The sequence below is a fragment of the Mobula hypostoma genome, chromosome X1, assembly GCF_963921235.1.
Source record: "Mobula hypostoma chromosome X1, sMobHyp1.1, whole genome shotgun sequence".
NCBI classification, from domain to species: Eukaryota; Metazoa; Chordata; class Chondrichthyes; order Myliobatiformes; family Myliobatidae; genus Mobula; species Mobula hypostoma.
Window position 1 is genome coordinate 60,777,268 of NC_086128.1, and position 21,117 is coordinate 60,798,384.

Below are 21,117 nucleotides of genomic sequence, written 5' to 3' on the forward strand. Positions count from 1 at the left end.
CCTTCACTACTTGGTATCGCCAGCAAGTTTGGTTGCAATACACACTTGCCCTTCCAATAAAATACATTCAGGGGCCACTTTATTCCGCACCTCCTGTACCTAATAAAGTGGCCAGTGAGTGAATTTTTGTGATCTTCTGCTGCTGTAGCTCATCCACTTCAAGGTTCAACGTGTTGTGCATTCAGAGATGCTCTTCTGCACACTGCTGTTGTAACACGTGGTTATTTGAGTTACCGTCACCTTCCTGTCAGCTTGAACCAGTCTGTCCATTCTCCTCCGACCTCTCTCATTAACAAGGTGTTTTCACCCACAGAACTGACACTCACTGGATATTTTTATTGTTTTGCACACCATTCTCTATAAACTCTAGAGACTGTTGTGCATGGAAACTCCAGCAGATCTACAGTTTCTGAGATACTCAAACCACCCCGTCTGGCACCAACAATCATTCCACGGTCAAAGTCACTTTGATCACATTTCTTCCCCATTCTGATGTTTGGTCTAAACAACAAGTGAACCTCTTGACCGTGTTGGCATGCTTTTATGCACTGAGTTGCTGCCACGTGATTGGCTGATTAGATATTTGCATTAACAAGCAGGTGTATAGGTGTACCTAATAAAGTGGCCACTTATTGTAGACTACAAATAGTTCAACCCTCCAGTTACACACTTCTGAATTGGAAATGACCTCTTTATCCCAGTAGTTAAATTTCTACCCATGCTAATACGTCATGAACTCTAAACACAAGGGATTCTGCAGGTGCTGCAAATACAGAGCAGTACACACAAGATGCTGGAGGAACTCAGCAGGTCAGGCAGCATCTATGGAAACAAGCAAACAGTTGGTGTTTGGGAAAGTACACGAATCCTGGGAGAAGCACAAAACAATTATATTGAACTGGACACAATTTACAAAGCTATGTGTCTGCAGGATCGCACCCAAGGGTGGGGGGGGGGTGAGCCACAGACACCCGAGGAACCAATGCTTACAACGGCCGATAACCAGGGTAATCAGGGATACGGGCCCGTGGCGATCACTCAGCTATCCAGTTGGATGGAACCCAGTGGAGACTGGGGCCAGCGCGACAGCCAGCCAATCAGAACAATGAGTCGGACCAATATAAACGCAAGCACTTGGCAGAAACAACATTCAATTGCACTCTGATGATGTCATCTCGACTAGTGACAAAACGTTTGCGGCCTAGCCTCCAGGCCTGGTGAACAACCTTACAAGCAAGCTACCGATCTTCTCATTCATTTCAAAACAGTCGACATTTCGGACTGAGACCCTTCTTCAAGACGGGAAAGGAAGCGGGAAGACACCAGAATAAAAAAAGTGGGGGGAGGGGAAGGAGGAGAGCTGGAAGGTGATGGGTGAAGCCAGGTGGGTGGGAAAGGTCAAGGGCTGGAGAAGAAGGAGTCTGGCAGGAGAGGAGAGTGGACCGTGGAGAAAGGGAAGGAGGAGGGGACCCCGGGGGAGGGGATACGCAGGTGAGGAGAAGAATGAGGAATGGAAAAAGAGGGAAGAGGAAGGGAAGAAAAAAAAACAGATGGAGAAATTGATATTCATTCTATCATCTGTATGTCAGAATGTGAGGTCCATTGACCTAAACTGTTAATTCTGTTTCTCGCTGCTCGGATGCTGCCAGAGCTGCTGACTATTTCTAACACTTTCTAGTATTAGCAAAGATTTCCAGCCTCTGCTTTTGTGTTGCCATAACACCAAAAAAAACAACCTTGTAATTTTATTGGCATACTCCTTAGACACTTAGCATCGAGTTAGTTTTGCTTTCTATTCTTAGATCTTAGAAGACTCAACACAGTACTAGTGATGCTCGCTGTTATTAAACGTGGGATGTCAGAACCTCAGCATCTCACTTTCTCTCAGTAAGAGACGAATCCTTAGGGGTGAGAATAATCTGAGACAGTGGCTGGCTTGTGGGTGGATTTTGGCCAGTACATCGAGAGTAGCTTCCCCCTTCTGGAATCTTCTATATCCACCTGAACAGGCAAACAACGTCATGATTAGAATCAGAGTCAGGTTTATGATCTCTGTCTTTTATGCTGTGAAATTTGATGTTATGCAAAGATATAAAATTACTATAAATTACTAAATAAATAAATATTGCAAAATGTAATAGAGAGGCAGGGTTCAATGTCCATTCAGAAATCTGATGGCAGAGGGGAAGAAGCTGTTCCTGAATCGTTGAGTGTGTGTCTTCAGGCTCCTGTACCTCCTCCCTGATGGCAGAGGGGAAGAAGCTGTTCCTGAACGTTGAGTGTGTGTCTTCAGGCTCCTGTACCTCCTCCCTGATGGTAGCAGTGAGAAGAAGGCAGGTCCTGGGTGATGGGGGCCCTCTGTGATGGATGCTGCCTCTTAAAGACATGCCTGATGAACACAACGCCCTGCAGCCTCTTGTGATCCTGTGCACTGGAACGTCCAGACTAGGTGGTGATGCAACCAGTCCGAATGCTGTTCACCTGCAGAAATTTGCAAGGTGGAGGCCCCAATGCAAGAGACTACAGAGGATTGTAGACGCAGCCACAACCCACCCTGCCAACAAGGACATTGCCTCAAGAAAGCAGCTTTTTCTCTAAGATTAGATTTGGCACGTCAACTAAAGGCACAATGGAGAGAATCCTAATTGGCGGTATCACAGCCTGGTATGGAATCACTGAAGCAACACACACAAAATGCTGGAGGAACTCAACAAGTCAGGCAGCATCTATGGAAATGAATGAACAGTTGACGTTTCATGCTGAGACCCTTCATCAGCACCAATGCCCAGGAATGGAGAAGACTACAGAAAGTGGCAGACACAGCCCAGACCCCCACAGTCACAGTCCAACCCATCATTCAGCACATTTACAAGAACTGCTGCCAGCAGAAAGCAGAATCCACTATCAAGGGCTCCCACTATCCAGGACCTACTCTCTTCTTGCTACTACCATCAGGAAGGAGGTACAGGAGCCTCAGGACCCACACCACCAGGTTCAGGAAACGTTATCACCCCTCAACCATCAGGAAGGAGGTACAGGAGCCTCAGGACTCACACCACCAGGTTCAGGAACAGTTATTACCCCTCAACCATCAGGATCCTGAACCAGCATGGATAACTTCATTCACCTCAACACTGAACTGATTCCCACAGACTCACTTTCAAGGACTCTACAACTTGTGTTCTCAGTATTGCTTTTTTTTTCTCTTTGTCTTCTTTTGGTTGTTTGTCAGTGTTGGTTTAGGTATTTTCTCCATAAATTCTATTGTATTGAAAAGGAAGTGAGAACAAGCTCAGATGCTTGGGGCACCTCTATTTATATTTTATGTTTATTTAGAGATTCAGCAGAGTAACAGGCCCAATGAGGTTGCACTGCCCAATTACACCCATGTGACCCACGAACCTACTAACCCGTACATCTCTGGAATATGGGAGGACAGCAGAGAACACGGTCGCAAAGGAAACGTAGAAACTCCTTACAGAAAGTGATGGAATGGAACATGAGTAGCTAACTGCTACTGGGACGCCCAAGCCTGGAATTGGAATTGGATTAATATTGTCACACGTACCAAAGTAAAGAGCAAAACTGGTTCTTCTTACAGATTAAGTCATTACACTGTTAATTAGCAAGTTCTTTTGTCTATGTCTCCCCTCTCGCTGAGTGACACCTCTCTGTCCCTTTATTAGGGAGAGAAGGGAGAGAGAGACTGTGCAATGTCGAATTGTTGGGTGAATGATAATTTTTGATGTACTGCAGATCATGGTTTTTCTTCGGGGCTTTGCTATTGCTTGCTCGGCAGGTGGAGTGTGCTGACGCTTTTTGCGGAGGTGAGTGGGGTTGGGGAGGGTCGTTGCTTTGCTGGAGGGGTAGTAAGGGGGCTTTGTGGTTCTAACATTTTTTCTGTCACTCATTCTTTGAGGGCACTCTTCTGTTTTTGTGGATGTCTGTGAAGAACAAGAATTTCAGGATGTATATTGTATACATTCTCTGGAACTATTGAACTATGCATTAAGGTGGTTGGGTGGTGGGGTGGAGAAACGTCTTTACCAAAGGAGATACAGTGTAAGATTCTCCACTAGCCTGCAGGTCACCCTTGGGCAAGGTGTAGCACCTGCTTAGCCCCACGATCAGGGTCACGTGAAACCATGGGAGCAGGTGGTGGACGGTCGTACGAGCAGCCGGTGCAGATCACAAGTCCTGGTGATGTGACCACTGACGCCAGGCAGACAATCTCTGAAGAGTATTGATAATGGCCGGGGTCACCTACCTACTGCCCAGAGGAAGGTAATGGCAAACAACTTCTGCAGAAAAATTTACTAAGAACAATCATGGTCACCATGATAGCCTGCATTATATGACACAGCGCATAATGATGATGTCATATAGCATGGCACATAATGATGATGATGATTGAGGTAGGACAAGAGAAAACAATAACAGAATGCAGCATAAAATGCAACAGCAGCAGAATACGTGCAGTGCAGGTAGACAAGATCATACCGGAGTGGAATGTGTTGTAGGGGCAAGAATAGTGAAGGTTAATAACGAGCAAATAGGAATGTGGATTGTGCTAATATGGTAACAGGAAACCACAGGCTAAAGTAGAGACACGGAACGCAGCAGCAACAACACCCAAGTTTCAGGAACTTCACGAATTCTGTTAAGATGTGCACCCATTGGTGTAGTAAAAAATTGGATCACTTCTTTTTAGATTATGAAAACACTCAGTCCTCTTTTATTGTCATTTAGAAATGCGTACATGCATTAAGAAATGATACAATGTTCCTCCAGAGTGATATCACAGAAAACAGGACAAACCAAAGACTAACACTGACAGAACCACATAATTATAACATATAGTTACAGCAGTGCAAAGCAATACCATAATTTGATAAAGAACAGACCATGGGCACGGTAAAAAAAAAAGTCTCAAGTCCCGATCGACTCCCGAGTCCCCGATAGCAGGCGGCAAAAAAGAGAAACTCCCCGCCATAAACCTCCAGGCACCGTCAACTTGCCGATGCCTTGGAAGCAGCCGACACTGAGTTCATCCGTCTGAAAACTTCGAGCCTCCGACCAGCCCCTCTGATACAGCCGCCCGAGCGCCATCCTCTGCCGAGCGCCTTCGACCTCTCCCCGGCCGCCGAAACACGCAAAGCCGAGGATTTTGGGGCCTTCCCCTCCGGAGATTCCGGTTACCACACAGTAGCAGCGGCAGTGAAACAGGCATTTCAGAAGTTTCTCCAGATGTTCCTCCGTACTCTCACGTCCGTCTCCATCAAATCAGGATTGTGCGCAGCACCCTACTTGACAGATTACAGATATCATTCACCGGAGTGGCCGCGCGCGCTGTCGTCTTCTCCCCCCTCCCGGAATTTTGCAATCAGCTCCCTAATTAAATCGTCCTGCAGCCACCATGTAGTTTTACTGATAATCTCATGAACGGAGAATGTAAAAGCTCTCTCAAATTCATGCTCAGGTAAATCAGCTTTGGCTGTCTCCTGGTGTGCACCAGTTTTTAATAAATTGCCCGCTATTTCAAACACCCCTCCAAGAGGACCACAACCTTGCCATAGGGTTTGGAGGCTTGCGGGCCTCAATGACGCGGAGAGCTATGGCTGGCTGGAGTCAGGGCTCTCGGTCGGGTCACCCATGCCAAACAGGTCAAAGGGCAGAGGCCAGACTAAGAGTGGCCCACCGGACCTCAAGGCTCGGGGGTTCAGCTCAGGGCTAACAACCCTGACTGGTCAAACAAAACTGTTAGGGAAACAGCAATGGAGGACCCTTCTAACGGAGGTCCCTTCTGCATCTGAGTGTGACGGTATTCCCTCAGTATCCACCCGGAAATTCATTGAGACCTATCGAATATTGAAAGTCCTTGACAGACTGGATGTAGAGAGGAGGAGGCATTTCTCTGGCCAGAAAGTGGTGAATCTGTGGAATTTGTTGCCACAGGCAGCTGTGGAGGCCAAGTCATTCGGGTGTATTTAAGGCAGAGTTTGATAGATTTTTGATTAGTCAGGGCATGAAGGAATACAGGAGATTGGGGCTGAGAGGAAAATTGGATCAGCCATGATGAAATGGTGGAGCAGACTCGATGGGCCAAATGGCCTAATTCTGCTCCTATATCTTATGGTCTATGGTCTTATATGACTGACAGTAGTGAAAACTGCGAAGATCACCTCTCTATTTTGTTCTATTTTTCCACTGTTTATTTAGATTCTGGACTAGTTCCTGAGGATTGGAGGGTGGCTAATGTAACCCCACTTTTTAAAAAAGGAGGGAGAGAGAAACCGGGGAATTATAGACCGGTTAGCCTAACGTCGGTGGTGGGGAAACTGCTGGAGTCAGTTATCAAAGATGTGATAACAGCACATTTGGAAAGCGGTGAAATGATCGGACAAAGTCAGCATGGATTTGTGAAAGGAAAATCATGTCTGACGAATCTCATAGAATTTTTTGAGGATGTAACTAGTAGAGTGGATAGGGGAGAACCAGTGGATGTAGTATATTTGGATTTTCAAAAGGCTTTTGACAAGGTCCCACACAGGAGATTAGTGTGCAAACTTAAAGCACACGGTATTGGGGGTAAGGTATTGATGTGGATGGAGAATTGGTTAGCAGACACGAAGCAAAGACTGGGAATAAAAGGGACCTTTTCAGAATGGCAGGCGGTGACTAGTGGGGTACCGCAAGGCTCAGTGCTGGGACCCCAGTTGTTTACAATATACATTAGTGACTTGGATGAGGGAATTAAATGCAGCATCTCCAAGTTTGCAGATGACACGAAGCTGGGTGGCAGTGTTAGCTGTGAGGAGGATGCTAAGAGGATGCAGAGTGACTTGGATAGGTTGGGTGAGTGGGCAAATTCATGGCAGATGCAATTTAATGTGGATAAATGTGAAGTTATCCACTTTGGTGGCAAAAATAGGAAAACAGATTATTATCTGAATGGTGGCCGATTAGGAAAAGGGGAGGTGCAACGAGACCTGGGTGTCATTATACACCAGTCATTGAAAGTGGGCATGCAGGTACAGCAGGCGGTGAAAAAGGCGAATGGTATGCTGGCATTTATAGCGAGAGGATTCGAGTACAGGAGCAGGGAGGTACTACTGCAGTTGTACAAGGCCTTGGTGAGACCACACCTGGAGTATTGTGTGAAGTTTTGGTCCCCTAATCTGAGGAAAGACATCCTTGTCATAGAGGGAGTACAAAGAAGGTTCACCAGATTGATTCCTGGGATGGCAGGACTTTCATATGAAGAAAGACTGGATGAACTGGGCTTGTACTCGTTGGAATTTAGAAGATTGAGGGGGGATCTGATTGAAACGTATAAAATCGTGAAGGGATTGGACAGGCTAGATGCAGGAAGATTGTTCCCGATGTTGGGGAAGTCCAGAACGAGGGGTCACAGTTTGAGGATAAAGGGGAAGCCTTTTAGGACCGAGATGAGGAAAAACTTCTTCACACAGAGAGTGGTGAATCTGTGGAATTCTCTGCCACAGGAAACAGTTGAGGCCAGTTCATTGGCTGTGTTTAAGAGGGAGTTAGATATGGCCCTTGTGGCCACGGGGGTCAGGGGGTATGAAGGGAAGGCTGGGGCGGGGTTCTGAGTTGGATGATCAGCCATGATCATAATAAATGGCGGTGCAGGCTCGAAGGGCCGAATGGCCTACTCCTGCACCTATTTTCTATGTTTCTATGTCTCTTACTGCAACTTCTAGTGTTATTATGCATTGCACTGTGCTGCTGCAAAATGACAAATTTCATGACATACTGTGGGTGCATAAAGTCTTGGGTACATATATATAGCTAGGGTATCTAAGAATTTAGCACAGTACTGTAGTAATTTTATGTATTGCGCTGTACCGCTGCCACAAACAAAAACAAATTTCACGACATATGTGAGTGATGATAAACCTGATTCTGATACGGGTCTGTATTGTGGACTGAGAGTGGGAAGGGGGGCAGGGAGAGGGGAATCATGGTTGGGAAAAGGGGGAGGGAGAGGGGAATCATGGTTGGGAAAAGGGGGAGGGAGAGGGGAATCATGGTTGGGAAAAGGGGGAGGGAGAGGGGAATCATGGTTGGGAAAAGGGGGAGGGAGAGGGGAATCATAGTTGGGAAAAGGGGAGGGAGAGGGGAATCATGGTTGGGAAAAGGGGGAGGGAGAGGGGAATCATGGTTGGGAAAAGGGGGAGGGAGAGGGGAATCATGGTTGGGAAAAGGGGGAGGGAGAGGGGAATCATAGTTGGGAAAAGGGGGAGGGAGAGGGGAATCCTGGTTGAGAAAAGGGGGAGGGAGAGGGGAATCATGGTTGGGGAAAAGGGGAAGGGAGAGGGGAGGGAGTGGGAAACACCAGAGAGACATCCTGTAATGATCAATAAACTGACAGTTTGGGATTAAATGACCTTGCCTGGTGTCTCAGGGCTGGGTGTGTCTGCACCCCCCCCTGACACTCCTCCTCTGCCACCTGTCCCACACTCCTCCCACGGCGTTCCACCCTCGCCATTCCCAACATCCTCTGGGCCTGCCAGATTTACAAACTCGCTCTCCGCTCGGCATTGATACGTACAGTACTGTGTGCAAAAGTCTTAGACACCCTGTCTACGTATATGTGTGCACAGTACTGTATAAACCTGACTCTGATTGTACTGGAAACAGGTCCCTTCCCAAGTAAAGCATGCATAGAATAGAGCAAAGCCATCCATCATTAAGGACCCTCCCCACCCTCTTCTTACAAGTGCAGGTCGGTGGGACGAGGTGAGAGTAAGAGTTCGGAACGGACTAGAAGGGCTGAGATGGCCTGTTTCCGTGCTGTAATTGTTATATGGTTATATGGTTATGGAGCCTGAAGACACACACTCAATGTTTTAGGAAGAGCTTCTTCCCCTCTGTCATCAGATTTCTGAATGGATATTGAACCCACGAACACTACCTCACTGATTTACTCTCTTTTTGCACAATTTTTAAAAATATATTTCTCATTGTAACTTACAGTGATTTCATGTATTGCATTGTACTGTTGCCATAAAAGAACACATTTCACAACATATATCAGTAATAATAACCCTGATTCTGATATATAAGTTAAGCATTACACGTGATGCAGGAACTTTGATAGAATGCAGAACCACTTATATTTCGCTTGACTTCCACAAATCAGAACTTATCAGCAGTTTGTACAGGCAAGACGGGAACTCTAAGTCAAACACAAGCACACTTTTGTACATTTAAGGCTTGATTTTTTCAGATATAACTGATAAAATAAATCCGGAAATGCTCACTTGGAAACAAGATCCTTTTCCACATTGGAAATGAATGCAACCCCAGACAATTTGCACTTGCACTTTCTTATACTTTTAGAATTCTGCATGTCACTTGCAAACCACACGCATAGACCACATACTGCCCAATCACGTATGCATTTCAAATCCCTTGACTGAAGATGGAACATTGAACGTAGAAGAGTACAGCACAGGAAGAGGACCTTCAGCCCTCAATGTCGTGTTGAAACAATTAAATTAGTCGTCAAATGGCCAACTAAACTAATCTCTTCTGCCTAGACAATTTCCATATCCTTCCATTTTCCTCTCATTCACGTGCCAATCTAAAAGTCTCTCTAAATTCCCTGAAAAGACTCCACTATCACCCCAAGCAGTGCATTCCAGACAGCCACCTGTAAAAAACCAGACATCTCTGTAAAAAACTTGCCCTTCACTCTGACCATTGTGTCAAGAAAAAGTAAAAGTACAATGTTCAAAGTAAATTTTATTGTCGCCATATACAACCCTGAGATTCACTTCCAGCAGAAATTCACAGTAGAAGTACAATAGAGTCAATGAAAAACTATACAGACTAACAGATTGCACAAAGTATCAATAAGTAAATAAATAGGTAGATAGATAAACAAATACACAAGTTGTAAAGTGCTTGAAAGTGAGTCCAAAGTTTGTGTTCAGCACTGTGGCGAAAGAAGTGTGGGGAGCTGCTGTAAGGCAACAGATAACATAATGTCCAGACAAGGATAGAGTGAAGATAGAGTGAGCAAATCATAAACACAATAGATTCTGCAGATGCTGAAAATCCAGACGCCCCCCGCACACACGCACGCACACACACACACACACACACACACACACACACACACACACACACACAGAGTGGTGGAACGCAGTAGGTCAGGCAGTATCTCTGGAGGGGAATAACTATTCGATGTTTGGGCCGAGACCCTTCTTCAGGACTGGAAAGGAAGGGGTAAAGACGCCAGAATAAGAAGGTGGAGGGAGGGGAAGGACAAGCTGGGAGATGACAGGTGAAGCCAGCTGGGTGGGAAGGGTAAAGGGCTGGAGAGGAAGGAGTCTGATCAGAGAGGAGAGTGGGCCGCAGGAGAGAGAGGAGGAGGAGGGGGCTCGGGGGGAGGTGATAGGCACATGAGAAGAAATGGGAGGCCAGAGTAGGGAATAGAAGAAAAGAGAAGGGAGCGGGAAATTTTTTAAACCAAAAGGAGAAATCAATGTGCAGACAGCCCAGGCAAGAAAGGGTTTCTGAAGGGCATAGTTTAGATTAGATTAGATTAGATTCAACTTTATTTTCATTGTGCCGAGTACAGATACAAAGCCAATGAAATGCATTTAGCATCTGACCAGAAATGCAAAGAGTAGTGTTATTTACAAAATAACTGCAAATAAAAAAAGTGCTACAGCACACAAATATAAAAGTACTGAGACAGTACAACATGGGTGCAATACTGCTTAGCGCTGTGATGAGAGGTTCAGCAGGGTCAGCTTCTCAATACGAACACCGATGTTTGTTGACTGTAGCTCAGCATTTAACACCATCATTCCCACAATCCTGATCAATAAGCTACAGAACCTGGGGCTCTGCCCTCTCTCTGTAATTGGATCCTCGACTTCCTAACCGGAAGACCACAATCTGTGCGGATTGGTAAAAATATCTCCTCCTCGCTGACAATCAACACAAGGATGTGTGTGCTTAGCCCACTGCTCTACTCTCTCTATACCGATGACTGTGTGGCTAGGCAGAGCTCAAACACCATCTATAAATTTGCTGATGAGACAACCATTGTTGGCAGAACCTCAGATGGAGACAAGAGGGCGTACAGGACTGAGATACCAACTAGAGGAGTAGTGTCACAGCAACAACCTGGTACTCAATGTCCGTAAGACAAAAGAGCTCATTGTGGATTTCAGGAAGGGTAAGATGAAGGAACACATACCTCTGCCATCAGGGAGGAGATACAGGAGCCTGAAGACACACACTCAACGATTCAGGAACAGCTTCTTCCCCTCTGCCATCAGGGAGGAGGTACAGGAGCCTGAAGACACACACTCAACGATTCAGGAACAGCTTCTTCCCCTCTGCCATCAGATTTCTGAATGGACACTGAGCCCCTTTTCTCTTTTTGCACTACTTAGACACACACACAGAGTTACTGTAATTTAGTTTTTATTATGTATTGCAATGTACTGCTTCTGCAAATTTGACGACACAGGCCAGAGATATTAAAGCTGACTCTGATTATGACTCTTTGCACACCTCATGGGGTCTGGAGACGAGATAAGCGATCCAACCCACACACACCAACTAAGAGACAATCGCTTTACTGACTTCAAAGTATCCTCGGTTGTCAGCTTGTAGTTTCTGTTGACTTATCACACCTCTGTTGTGAATGTCGATTGTTTTTGCAAATGAGGAATTCAGACACACACAATTTACCAAATGTTCAATATCCATAACTTTAGGGTTATATTTGATTTCTGTTTTTGCTTCCTTTTGGCAGTTAAACTGGTCACACACTACACATCATTTCCTAGCTACTATGAGTAGAATAGCTTTTCTTTTAGAGTCTGCTAATTTAACATCTCCCTATCAACTTAGCTGAGATTTGTCAATGCTGCTAGTCACCTTATATGTTTTGATTTGTTAGTTTGCATTCAAACCTGATTCCAATATTAGGGACATGATTGGACCTAGTTCCTCTCCATATTAACACACAAAATGCTGGAGGAGCTCAGCAGGTCAGGCAGCATCAGTGGAAACGATGACTTGACATTTAGCCTCATCATGGCAGTAGAGGAGGCCATGTATGGACATATCTGAATGGGAGTGGGAAGCAGAGTTGAAGTGGGTGTCAATCGGGAGATCCTGTCTGTTGTGGCGGATGGAGCGGAGGTGCTCGGTGAAGCGGTCCCCCAATCTGCGACGGGTTTCACCGATGTAGAGGAGGCCACACCGGGAGCACTGGATGCAATAGATGACCCCAACAGACTCACAAGTGAAGTGTTGCCTCACCTGGAAGGACTGTTTGGGGCCCTGAATGGTTGCAAGAGAGGAGGTGTAGGGACAGGTATAGCACTTACGCTTACAGGGATAAGTTCCGGGTGAGAGATCCATGGGGAGGAACGTGTGGATCAGGGAGTCACAGAGGGACCGATCCCTGCGGAAGGCGGAGTGGGGCGGAGAGGGAAAGATGTGCTTAGTGGTGGGGTCGTGTTGAAGGTGGCGGAAGTTGCGGAGGATAATGTGCTAGGTTGATGAGGCTGCCATGATGAGGCTAAACTCAGGTTGGAGGAGCAACACCTCATATACCGTCTAGGTAGTCTCCAGCCCCTTGGTATGAACGTAGAATTCTCCAACTTCCAGTAATTCCCTCCCCCTCCCTTCCCCTATCTCTATTTCAGTCTGCCCCCTCCCTCAACTGCCTATCACCTCCCTCATGGTTCCGCCTCCTTCTTCTACTACCCATTGTTTTCCTGCCTATGACGTCCCTGCTTCCCCTTCCCCACCCCTTTGTCTTTCAAATTACTGGTCTTTCAACTGAACCTAGAAGCAATCTTCAAATCCTTCCCCCTCCTTCTTTCTTCAGTCCTGACAAAGGGTTCCGGCCCGAAACGTCGACTCATCGTTTCCACTGATGCTGCCCAACCTGCTGAGTTCCTCCAGCGTGCTGTGAGTGTTGCTTTGATCCCAGCATCTGCAGATTATTTTGTGTTTACGATCTGTAGGAATAAACAGTCAACGTTTTGGGCCGAGACCCTTCATCAGGACTGGAAAGAAAGTGGGAAGATGCCAGAACAAAAAGGTGGGGGGAGAGGAAGGAGGATATCTGGAAGGTGATAGGTGAAGCCAGGTGGATGAAGAGAAAGGAATCTGATAGGAGAGGAGAGTGGACCATAGGAGAAAGGGAAGGAGGAAAGGACCCGGGGGAAGAGTTAGGTAGATGAGAAGAGGTATGAGGCCAGAGAGAGGAATAGAGGAGGCCATGGAATGACATGTCAGAACAGGAATGGGAAAGGGAACTAAAATGTTTGGCCACTGGAAAGTCCCGTTTTTGGCAGACGGAGCAAAGGTTCCCTTTTCCTTTCTGGTCCTGAAGAAGGGCGTCGGCCGGAAATGTCAGTGTTTACTCATTTCCATAGATGCTGCCTGACCTGCTGAGTTCCTCCAGCATTTTGTGTGTGTTGCTCTGGATTTCCAGCAACTGAAGGGTTTCTTGTGTTTATGATTTCCATACTCTTTTCCTCGACCGTGCAACAGCAAAGGTCAAAGTTCAAAGTGCATTTATTGTCAAAGTAGGTATCCACTACACAACCTTGAGATTCGTCTTCTTGCAGGCAGCCAGGAAACAAAGAAACACCATGGATCCTGCTTAAAGAAAACAAGACCATCAAACGTACAAGAGAAAAAAAGAACTAATCGCACAAACAACAAAAGGGGAACAAATAACACACAGAACCTTAAACATCAGACCACAGAATCCTCAGAAGTGATTCCGCCGAGGCAAGCCGATGTCCGTGGCCACAGCCGCCAAGTCAGCACTGTGTCGATGGCTGCAGCCCTACCGGTTGGTTAAGATTGGCAAACGTTGAACATATCTGCCTCTACAGAGACTAACTTTCATAAGGAAGACCCTCCACGTCAGGGGTAGGGAGGGAAAAAAACAATCATTTGGCCAAGGGGAGAGCCCCTGTTACAGTGTTAAAGGTTGCAGGTTAAAACACCTCAATCTTTACCCCTGTCAGGGCTCTGCTGCTAATAAGGGGAAGAGATTAATAAGGAGGTTGAGGTCCCATTATCAATGAGTCTTGGGGTTGAGATCGAAAATTGAAGCCCGAAGGTTGATCAGAAATCCAGAAGTCAAAGCCCGATGGCCGAAATCCTGGGTCGCCAAGTCTTTGAACCCATGGGGGACGTCAGAGGTGTCTCTAAACCCGTGAGTCCAACGGAGTCTGGAGGGCCAGAGATGGCTTGTCCATAAGACCTTAAGACAGAGGAGCAGAATTAGGCCATTCAGCCCATCGAGTCTACCCCACTATTTTATCATGGCAGATCCATTATCCCTTTCAACTCCATTCTCTTGCCTTCTCCCTGGAACCTTTCACGTCTTACTAATCAAGAACCTACTAACTCTCCCCATTAAATACACCCAATGACTTGCCCTCCACCATTTTCATTCTTTTAGGAATTTATCTGCTGCCATCACCCCAGTTTTATGCACTTAGCAGCTGGTAACATGTTATTCAAAGAGGGGCCTCCAGCAAAAACACGGAAAACCAAAATCCCTATTATGGTGCACAAAGCTGCAGTAGAAAACTCGATCATGAACTCCGATGGACAAAGCCCTGTCCATAAGAAACCTCACCCTTACGGAAGTGCAGAGGATTCCGAGAAAAACTAGAGACCGGAGATGCTTTCTGAATGAGCACTCAATGTGTCCCAATTGTTCCGCTTCAACAGTACACCAAGCAAACAAAGGACCATAAAGTTATCAAGCGTGACCAGCAGTTTGCTCAGGGACAGCACCTTGGGCTACAACTGGTTCCAGTACACCTGCAGCAGGGCACGGCGGGGCATCATCGGATGCAGCTACACCCTCATGCAGAGGTATGTGGGACAGGCTTCCAAGGCAAATCATGCTCAACATGTCTAGTCAACATCTACCCGAAAGGACATCCTGAGCCAAAAAAAATGGCAGGTATGATATTGGATGATCAGAGCAATGTGTCATTGGTAAAATCAACTTTCTTTGACATTCAGTATTCAAAGTTCTGTTTCCCCACACACTCTAATGGCGTTCTGAAATGTCAGAAGTTGCCTGAAGAAGAGCCAGTGGATTTGTCATGGAGTCAATCGGAGGGGAGGTCTTCTTACCCTTGCTAACCCTCATTGAGAGTGACCATATGTCCAGCAACGTGGATGAAGTCCCAACTCCTGAAGCTACACGTGGTCATTCACTTCTTTAAGGACATCGCTGATAGTTCCCACCACCACCCCACTTGACCCTTCTGCTGAGGTTGTCCTGTTGCTTGGCAAAGACACCATCTGTGCACATGAGGTACGAGAACAGCTCAAAGCACTTTATACCCAACAACTGGACATGGGTTGGGTCATGCTGTGTGAATTCTGCCTCGATGGTGCTCATCAGCCCACTGTCAGCACATTCGAGACTAGTGTCCTGGAGAATGGCTGCTCAAGTCGTTTCAGACCCTGTGAGAGGAGAAACTGTATGAAAGAGAAGCTTGTAGGTAAGCAGACCAAGTACTCTGATGTACCGTACTTAACTCTGCTCAATCAAATTTAGGCAAGCCGGTCTTCTGTCACTGAAGATGATAATAAGCTGACAACTTCTATTGAAGATGAGATCTTCCTTTGAATCATGACCAAAGCGTTTAGCAACGGCAAGTCAAACCGTTGGGTAGCTTCTTCTCCTTTCCACTCTCCACGACAACTGCTGCCAAATAACAGAGAGCGGGCCATTAGTCGCCTCGTCCCCTCAGTCGCACATTGAGAGGGAAACCAGAAATGAGAGCTCATTATGTGGAGTTCTTCAGGAGCAATCATGCACCTCTGTCAGATCCCAACAACGAAAACCGGGATTGGCCCAGCTCCAGTGCATACCTCCCCCAGAAACCTGCATGAATTCGATTGTGGACTTCAGGAAGGGTAAGATGAAGGAACACATACCAATCCTCATAGAGGGATCAGAAGTGGAGAGAGTGAACAGCTTCAAGTTCCTGGGTGTCAAGATCTCTGAGGATCTAACCTGGTCCCAACATATCGATGTAGTCATAAAGAAGGAAAGATAGTGGCTATACTTCATTAGGAGTTTGAAGAGATTTGGCATGTCAACAAATACACTCAAAACCTTCTATAGTTGTATCGTGGAGAGCATTCTGACAGGCTGCATCACTGTCAAGACCAAAAGAAGCTGCAGAAGTTTGTAAATCTAGTCAGCTTCATCTTGGGTACTAGCCTACAAACTACCCGGGACATCTTCAGGGAGTGGTGTCTCAGAAAGGCAGTGTCCATTATTAAGGACCTCCAGCACCCAGGGCATGCCCTTTTCTCACTGTTACCATCAGCGAGGAGGTACAGGAGCCTGAAAGCACACACTCAACGATTCAGGAACAGCTTCTTCCCCTCTGCCATCTGATTCCTAAATGGACATTGAATCTTTGTACACTACCTCACTTATTTTTTCAATATACAGTATTTCTGTTTTTGCACGTTTTTTAAAATCTATTCAATATATGTAATTGATTTACTTGTTTATTTTTTTATTTTATTTGTTATTATTACTTTTTTTCTCTGCTATGTATTGCATTGAACTGCTGCTGCTAAGTTAACAAATTTCACGTCACATGCCGGTGAAAATAAACCTGATTCTGATTGTTCAGGATCTTATAGACTTGAAAATTCCAAGAACCTGCACAACAATTCCACTACGTACAGCTTCACAGAAAGAGGTCTGCATCTTCTGGGATGCATCAGTAAAGCTATTGCTGCTGTTGCATACCCGAAGGTCACAGTCGCTGCTCGATATAGTGAAGTTGGATTCATCCTGGACAAGACAAAACTTGTTCCCAAACCAGATCAAGCTTATTGTCATTCAACCGTACTCACGTAAATCCACCAAACGAGACAACATTCCTCCACACCAAGGTGCATAACACAGTACATATAACCCACACACAACACAACAAAAGTGATATTACCACTTTTTATTTCTAAAATTAGAATCAGAATCAGGTTTAATATCACTAGCATATGCCATGAAATTTGTTGTTTCTGTGGCAGCAGTAAAATGCAACAAATAATAATAAAATTGAAAATTACAGTAGGTATATATATATTTTTAAGTTAATTAAATAAAAAGTGCAAAAATAGAAACAAAAAAGTAGTGAGGTAGTGTTCATGGGTTCAATGTCCATTCAGAAATCTGATGGCAGAGGGGAAGAAGCTGTTCCTGAATCACTGAGTGTGTGTCTTCAGGCTCCTGTACCTCCTCCCTGATGGCAGAGGGGAAGAAGCTGTTCCTGAATCGTTGAATGTGTGTCTTCAGGCTCCTGTACCTCCTCCCTGATGGCGGAGGGGAAGAAGCTGTTCCTGAATCGCTGAGTGTGTGTCTTCAGGCTCCTGTACCTCCTCCCTGATGGCAGAGGGGAAGAAGCTGTTCCTGAATCGTTGAGTGTGTGTCTTCAGGCTCCTGTACCTCCTCCCTGATGGTAGCAGTGAGAAGAGGGCATGTCCTGGGTGATGGGTGTCCTCAACACCTTGAGGTGTTGCCTTTTGACAATGTCCTCGATGTCGGGGAGGCCGGTGCCCACGATGAAGCTGTCTGGGTGTACAACTCCCTGCAGCTTTTACGAGTCCTGTGCAGTGGTCCCTCTACACCAGGCAGTGATCGAGCAGCTGGAATGCTCTCCACAGTACACCTGTAGAAATGTGCTCGAGTCTTTGATGATGTAACAAGTCTCCACATCCTAATGAAACGTAGCTGCTCGCGTGCTTTCTTTGTAACTGCATCGATATGTTGGACGCAGGATAGATGCTCAGACATGTTGATACCCAGGAACTTGAAATTGCTCACTCTCTCCACAGCTGACTCCCAATAAAAGCTGGTGTGTGTTGCCTTGACTTCTCCTTCCTGAAGTCCACAATTAGTTGCTTGGTCTTACTGACGTTGAGTACAATATTGCTCTGGTGCATCTAACAGATTTCCAATGTTAATTGTAACAACAATGTTATGCTTTCTCTGACCAGGTTCATATATTGTGTGCATGATCTCATTTTATGGTTTAATGGTCCTATGTTAGTGTGGCGGGGTGGAGATACGTCTCTACTAAGGGAGGTGTGAGGTGCTCCTTCCCTCCGCTAGCCTGCAGGTCAGCAGTTTCTGAGATACTCAAACCACCCCATCTGGCATTAACATGGTCAAAGTCACTTCGATCACAATTCTTCCTCATTCTGATGTTTACAACTGAACCTCCTGTACCTAATAAAGTGGTCTCTGAGTGTATGCTCATGGTCCTGTAGCCCATCTGCTTCAAGGTTCGACACGTTGTGGGTTCAGAGATGCTCTTCTGCACACCACTGTTGTAAAGTAAAGGCATCTGTTAGTCTTGTGAGACCATGGATCTGCGCCTGGAAAGTCTTCACTCTCCAGGGCGCAGGCCTGGGCAAGGTTGTATGGAAGACCAGCAGTTGCCCATGCTGCAAGTCTCCCCTCTCCACGACACCGATGTTGTCCAAGGGAAGGGCATTAGGACCCATACAGCTTGGCACTGGTGTCGTCGCAGAGCAATGTGTGATTAAGTGCCTTGCTCAAGGACACAACACGTTGCCTCGGCTGGGGCTCGAAATCAGGACCTTCAGGTCGCTAGTCCGATGCCTTGACCACTTGGCCATGTGCCCAACCACTGTTGTAACGCCTGGTTATTTGAGTTACTGTCACCTGCCTGTCAGCTTAAACCAGTCCAGCCATTCTCCTCTGACCTCTCTCATTAGTTCCCACAGATCTGCTGCTCACTGGATGTTTTGTTTGTCTTTTTTTGCACCTTTCTCTATAAACTCTACAGCAGGGGTTCACAACCTGGGGCCCATGGCATAAAAAAGTTTGGAAACCCCTGGTCTAGAGACTGTTGTGCATGAAAATCCCAGGAGATCAGCAACAATCATTGCACGGTCAAAGTTACTTGGATCATATTTCTTCCCCACTCTGCAGAACCGCTGAACCAATTGACCAGGTCTGCCTAAGTTTCTGCATTGAGTGGCTGCCACGCGATTGGCTGATTAGAGAGTCGCACGAACAAGCAGGTGAACAGGCCGACCTAGTAAAGTGGCCGAGTGTATATATCAGGTTTTAGAGTAATCAAGAGGATAACGGTTGTAATGGCTGTGTTAACAAGCAGCAACATAGTGTGTTTATGTGATTATATAATCACATATAAACACACATTTAAAAGGGTTTACAGATTGAAATCTCTAAAACTGGGAGCAATCACAGAGTGATAGTGCATACAACAGGCAGCCTTTATTTGAAATGAATGAATATGAGTGCATGCACTGAAAAATAAACGGGGGGGGGGCAATTTTAAACAGCAAGTAAATTGAGATAAATATATATTGAGAATGTATAAACAGGTTTATCACCGGCATCTGTTGCCACATTTGTTAGCTTTGCAGCAACAGTAAAATACAATACATAATAAAAGAGAAAAAACTAAATTACAGTAGATATATATATTAAAAATAGTTAAATTAAGTAAGTCATGCGAAAAAAAAGTAGTAGGTAGCATTCATGAGTTCAATTCAGAAATCGGATGGCAGAGGGGAAGAAGCTGTTCCTGAATCGTTGAGTGTGTGTCTTCAGGCTCCTGTACCTCCTCCCTGACGGTAGCAGTGAGAAGAGGGCACGTCCTGGGTGACTAATTTTACAACTCTCTGCAGCTTATTTACATCCTGTGCATAGCCGCTCCCCCCCATACCAGACAGTGTTGCAGCCTGTCAGAGTGCTCTCCACTGTACATCTCCGGAAGGTTTCGAGTGTTTTAGGTGACAAACCAAATCTCCTCAAACTCCTGATGAAATATAGCCGCTGTATTGCCTTCTTTTAAGCTGCATCAATATAACCATATAACCATATAACAATTACAGCACGGAAACAGGCCATCTCGGCCCTTCTAGTCCGTGCCGAACTCTGCTCTCACCTAGTCCCACCGACCTGCACTCAGCTCATAACCCTCCATTCCTTTCCTGTCCATATATCCATCCAATTTAACTTTAAACGACAACATCGAACCTGCCTCAACCACTTCTGCTGGAAGCTCGTTCCACACAGCTACCACTCTCTGAGTAAAGAAGTTCCCCCTCATGTTACCCCTAAACTTTTGCCCTTTAACTCTCAACTTATGTCCTCTTGTTTGAATCTCCCCCACTCTCAATGGAAAAAGCCTATCCACGTCAACTCTATCTATCCCCCTCATAATTTTAAATACCTCTATCAAGTCCCCCCTTAATCTTCTACGTTCCAAAGAATAAAGACCCAACTTGTTCAATCTTTCTCTGTAACTTAGGAGATGAAACCCAGGTAACATTCTAGTAAATCTTCTCTGTACTCTCTCTATTCTGTTGACATCTTTCCTATAATTCGGTGACCAGAACTATACACAATACTCCAAATTTGGCCTCACCAATGCCTTGCACAATTTCAATATTACATTCCAATTCCTATATGTTAGTTAGGTCCACGTTAGGTCCTCAGAGATACTGACACCCAGGAACTTGAATTTGCTCACTCTTTCCACTTCTGATCCTTCAATGAGGACTGGTGTGTATTTCCTCATCTCATCCTTTCTGAAGTCCACAATCTGTTACTTGGTCTTACTGACGATGAACGCAAAGTTATTGCTGCGACACTACTCAATTAACAGATATAGCTCGCTCCTGTACACGTCCTCATCACCATCTGAAATTCTACCAGCAATAGCTGTGTCGTCAGTAAATTTACAGATGGCATTTGAACTGTACCTAGCCAGACAGTCAGAGGTGTATAGAGTGTAGAGCAGAGAGCTAAGCACACATCCTTAAGGTACACCAGTGTTGATTGTCAGTGAGGTGGAGATGTTATTTCTGATCTGTACAGATGGTGGTCTTCCGGTTAGGAAGTCGAGGATTCAGTTGCAGAGGGGGGTACAGAGGTCCAGGTGTATAAAATAAATAAGGAAATGCCGAGCTGAGTAATGGGATATAAGAGCAAGGGAACTTCTCAGTAAGAAGGATCCCAAAGCACAATATGAGATAAAGTTCAAAGGT

At 45.7% G+C, this 21,117-nt stretch overlaps 1 protein-coding gene across 1 annotated transcript in view; it reads right to left on the reverse strand.

Moving 5' to 3' along the window:
- Window positions 1–1,596: 1,596 nt before the first annotated feature.
- LOC134340465 (insulin-like growth factor 2 mRNA-binding protein 3-B) overlaps window positions 1,597–21,117 on the reverse strand; it is a 42,333-nt gene continuing 22,812 nt past the window's right edge. The window contains exon 3 of the mRNA XM_063037762.1: window positions 1,597–2,001. Within this exon, the coding sequence (XP_062893832.1) occupies window positions 1,992–2,001 (10 nt within the window). The 3' untranslated portion in view covers window positions 1,597–1,991. The remainder of the gene's footprint in view (window positions 2,002–21,117) is intronic.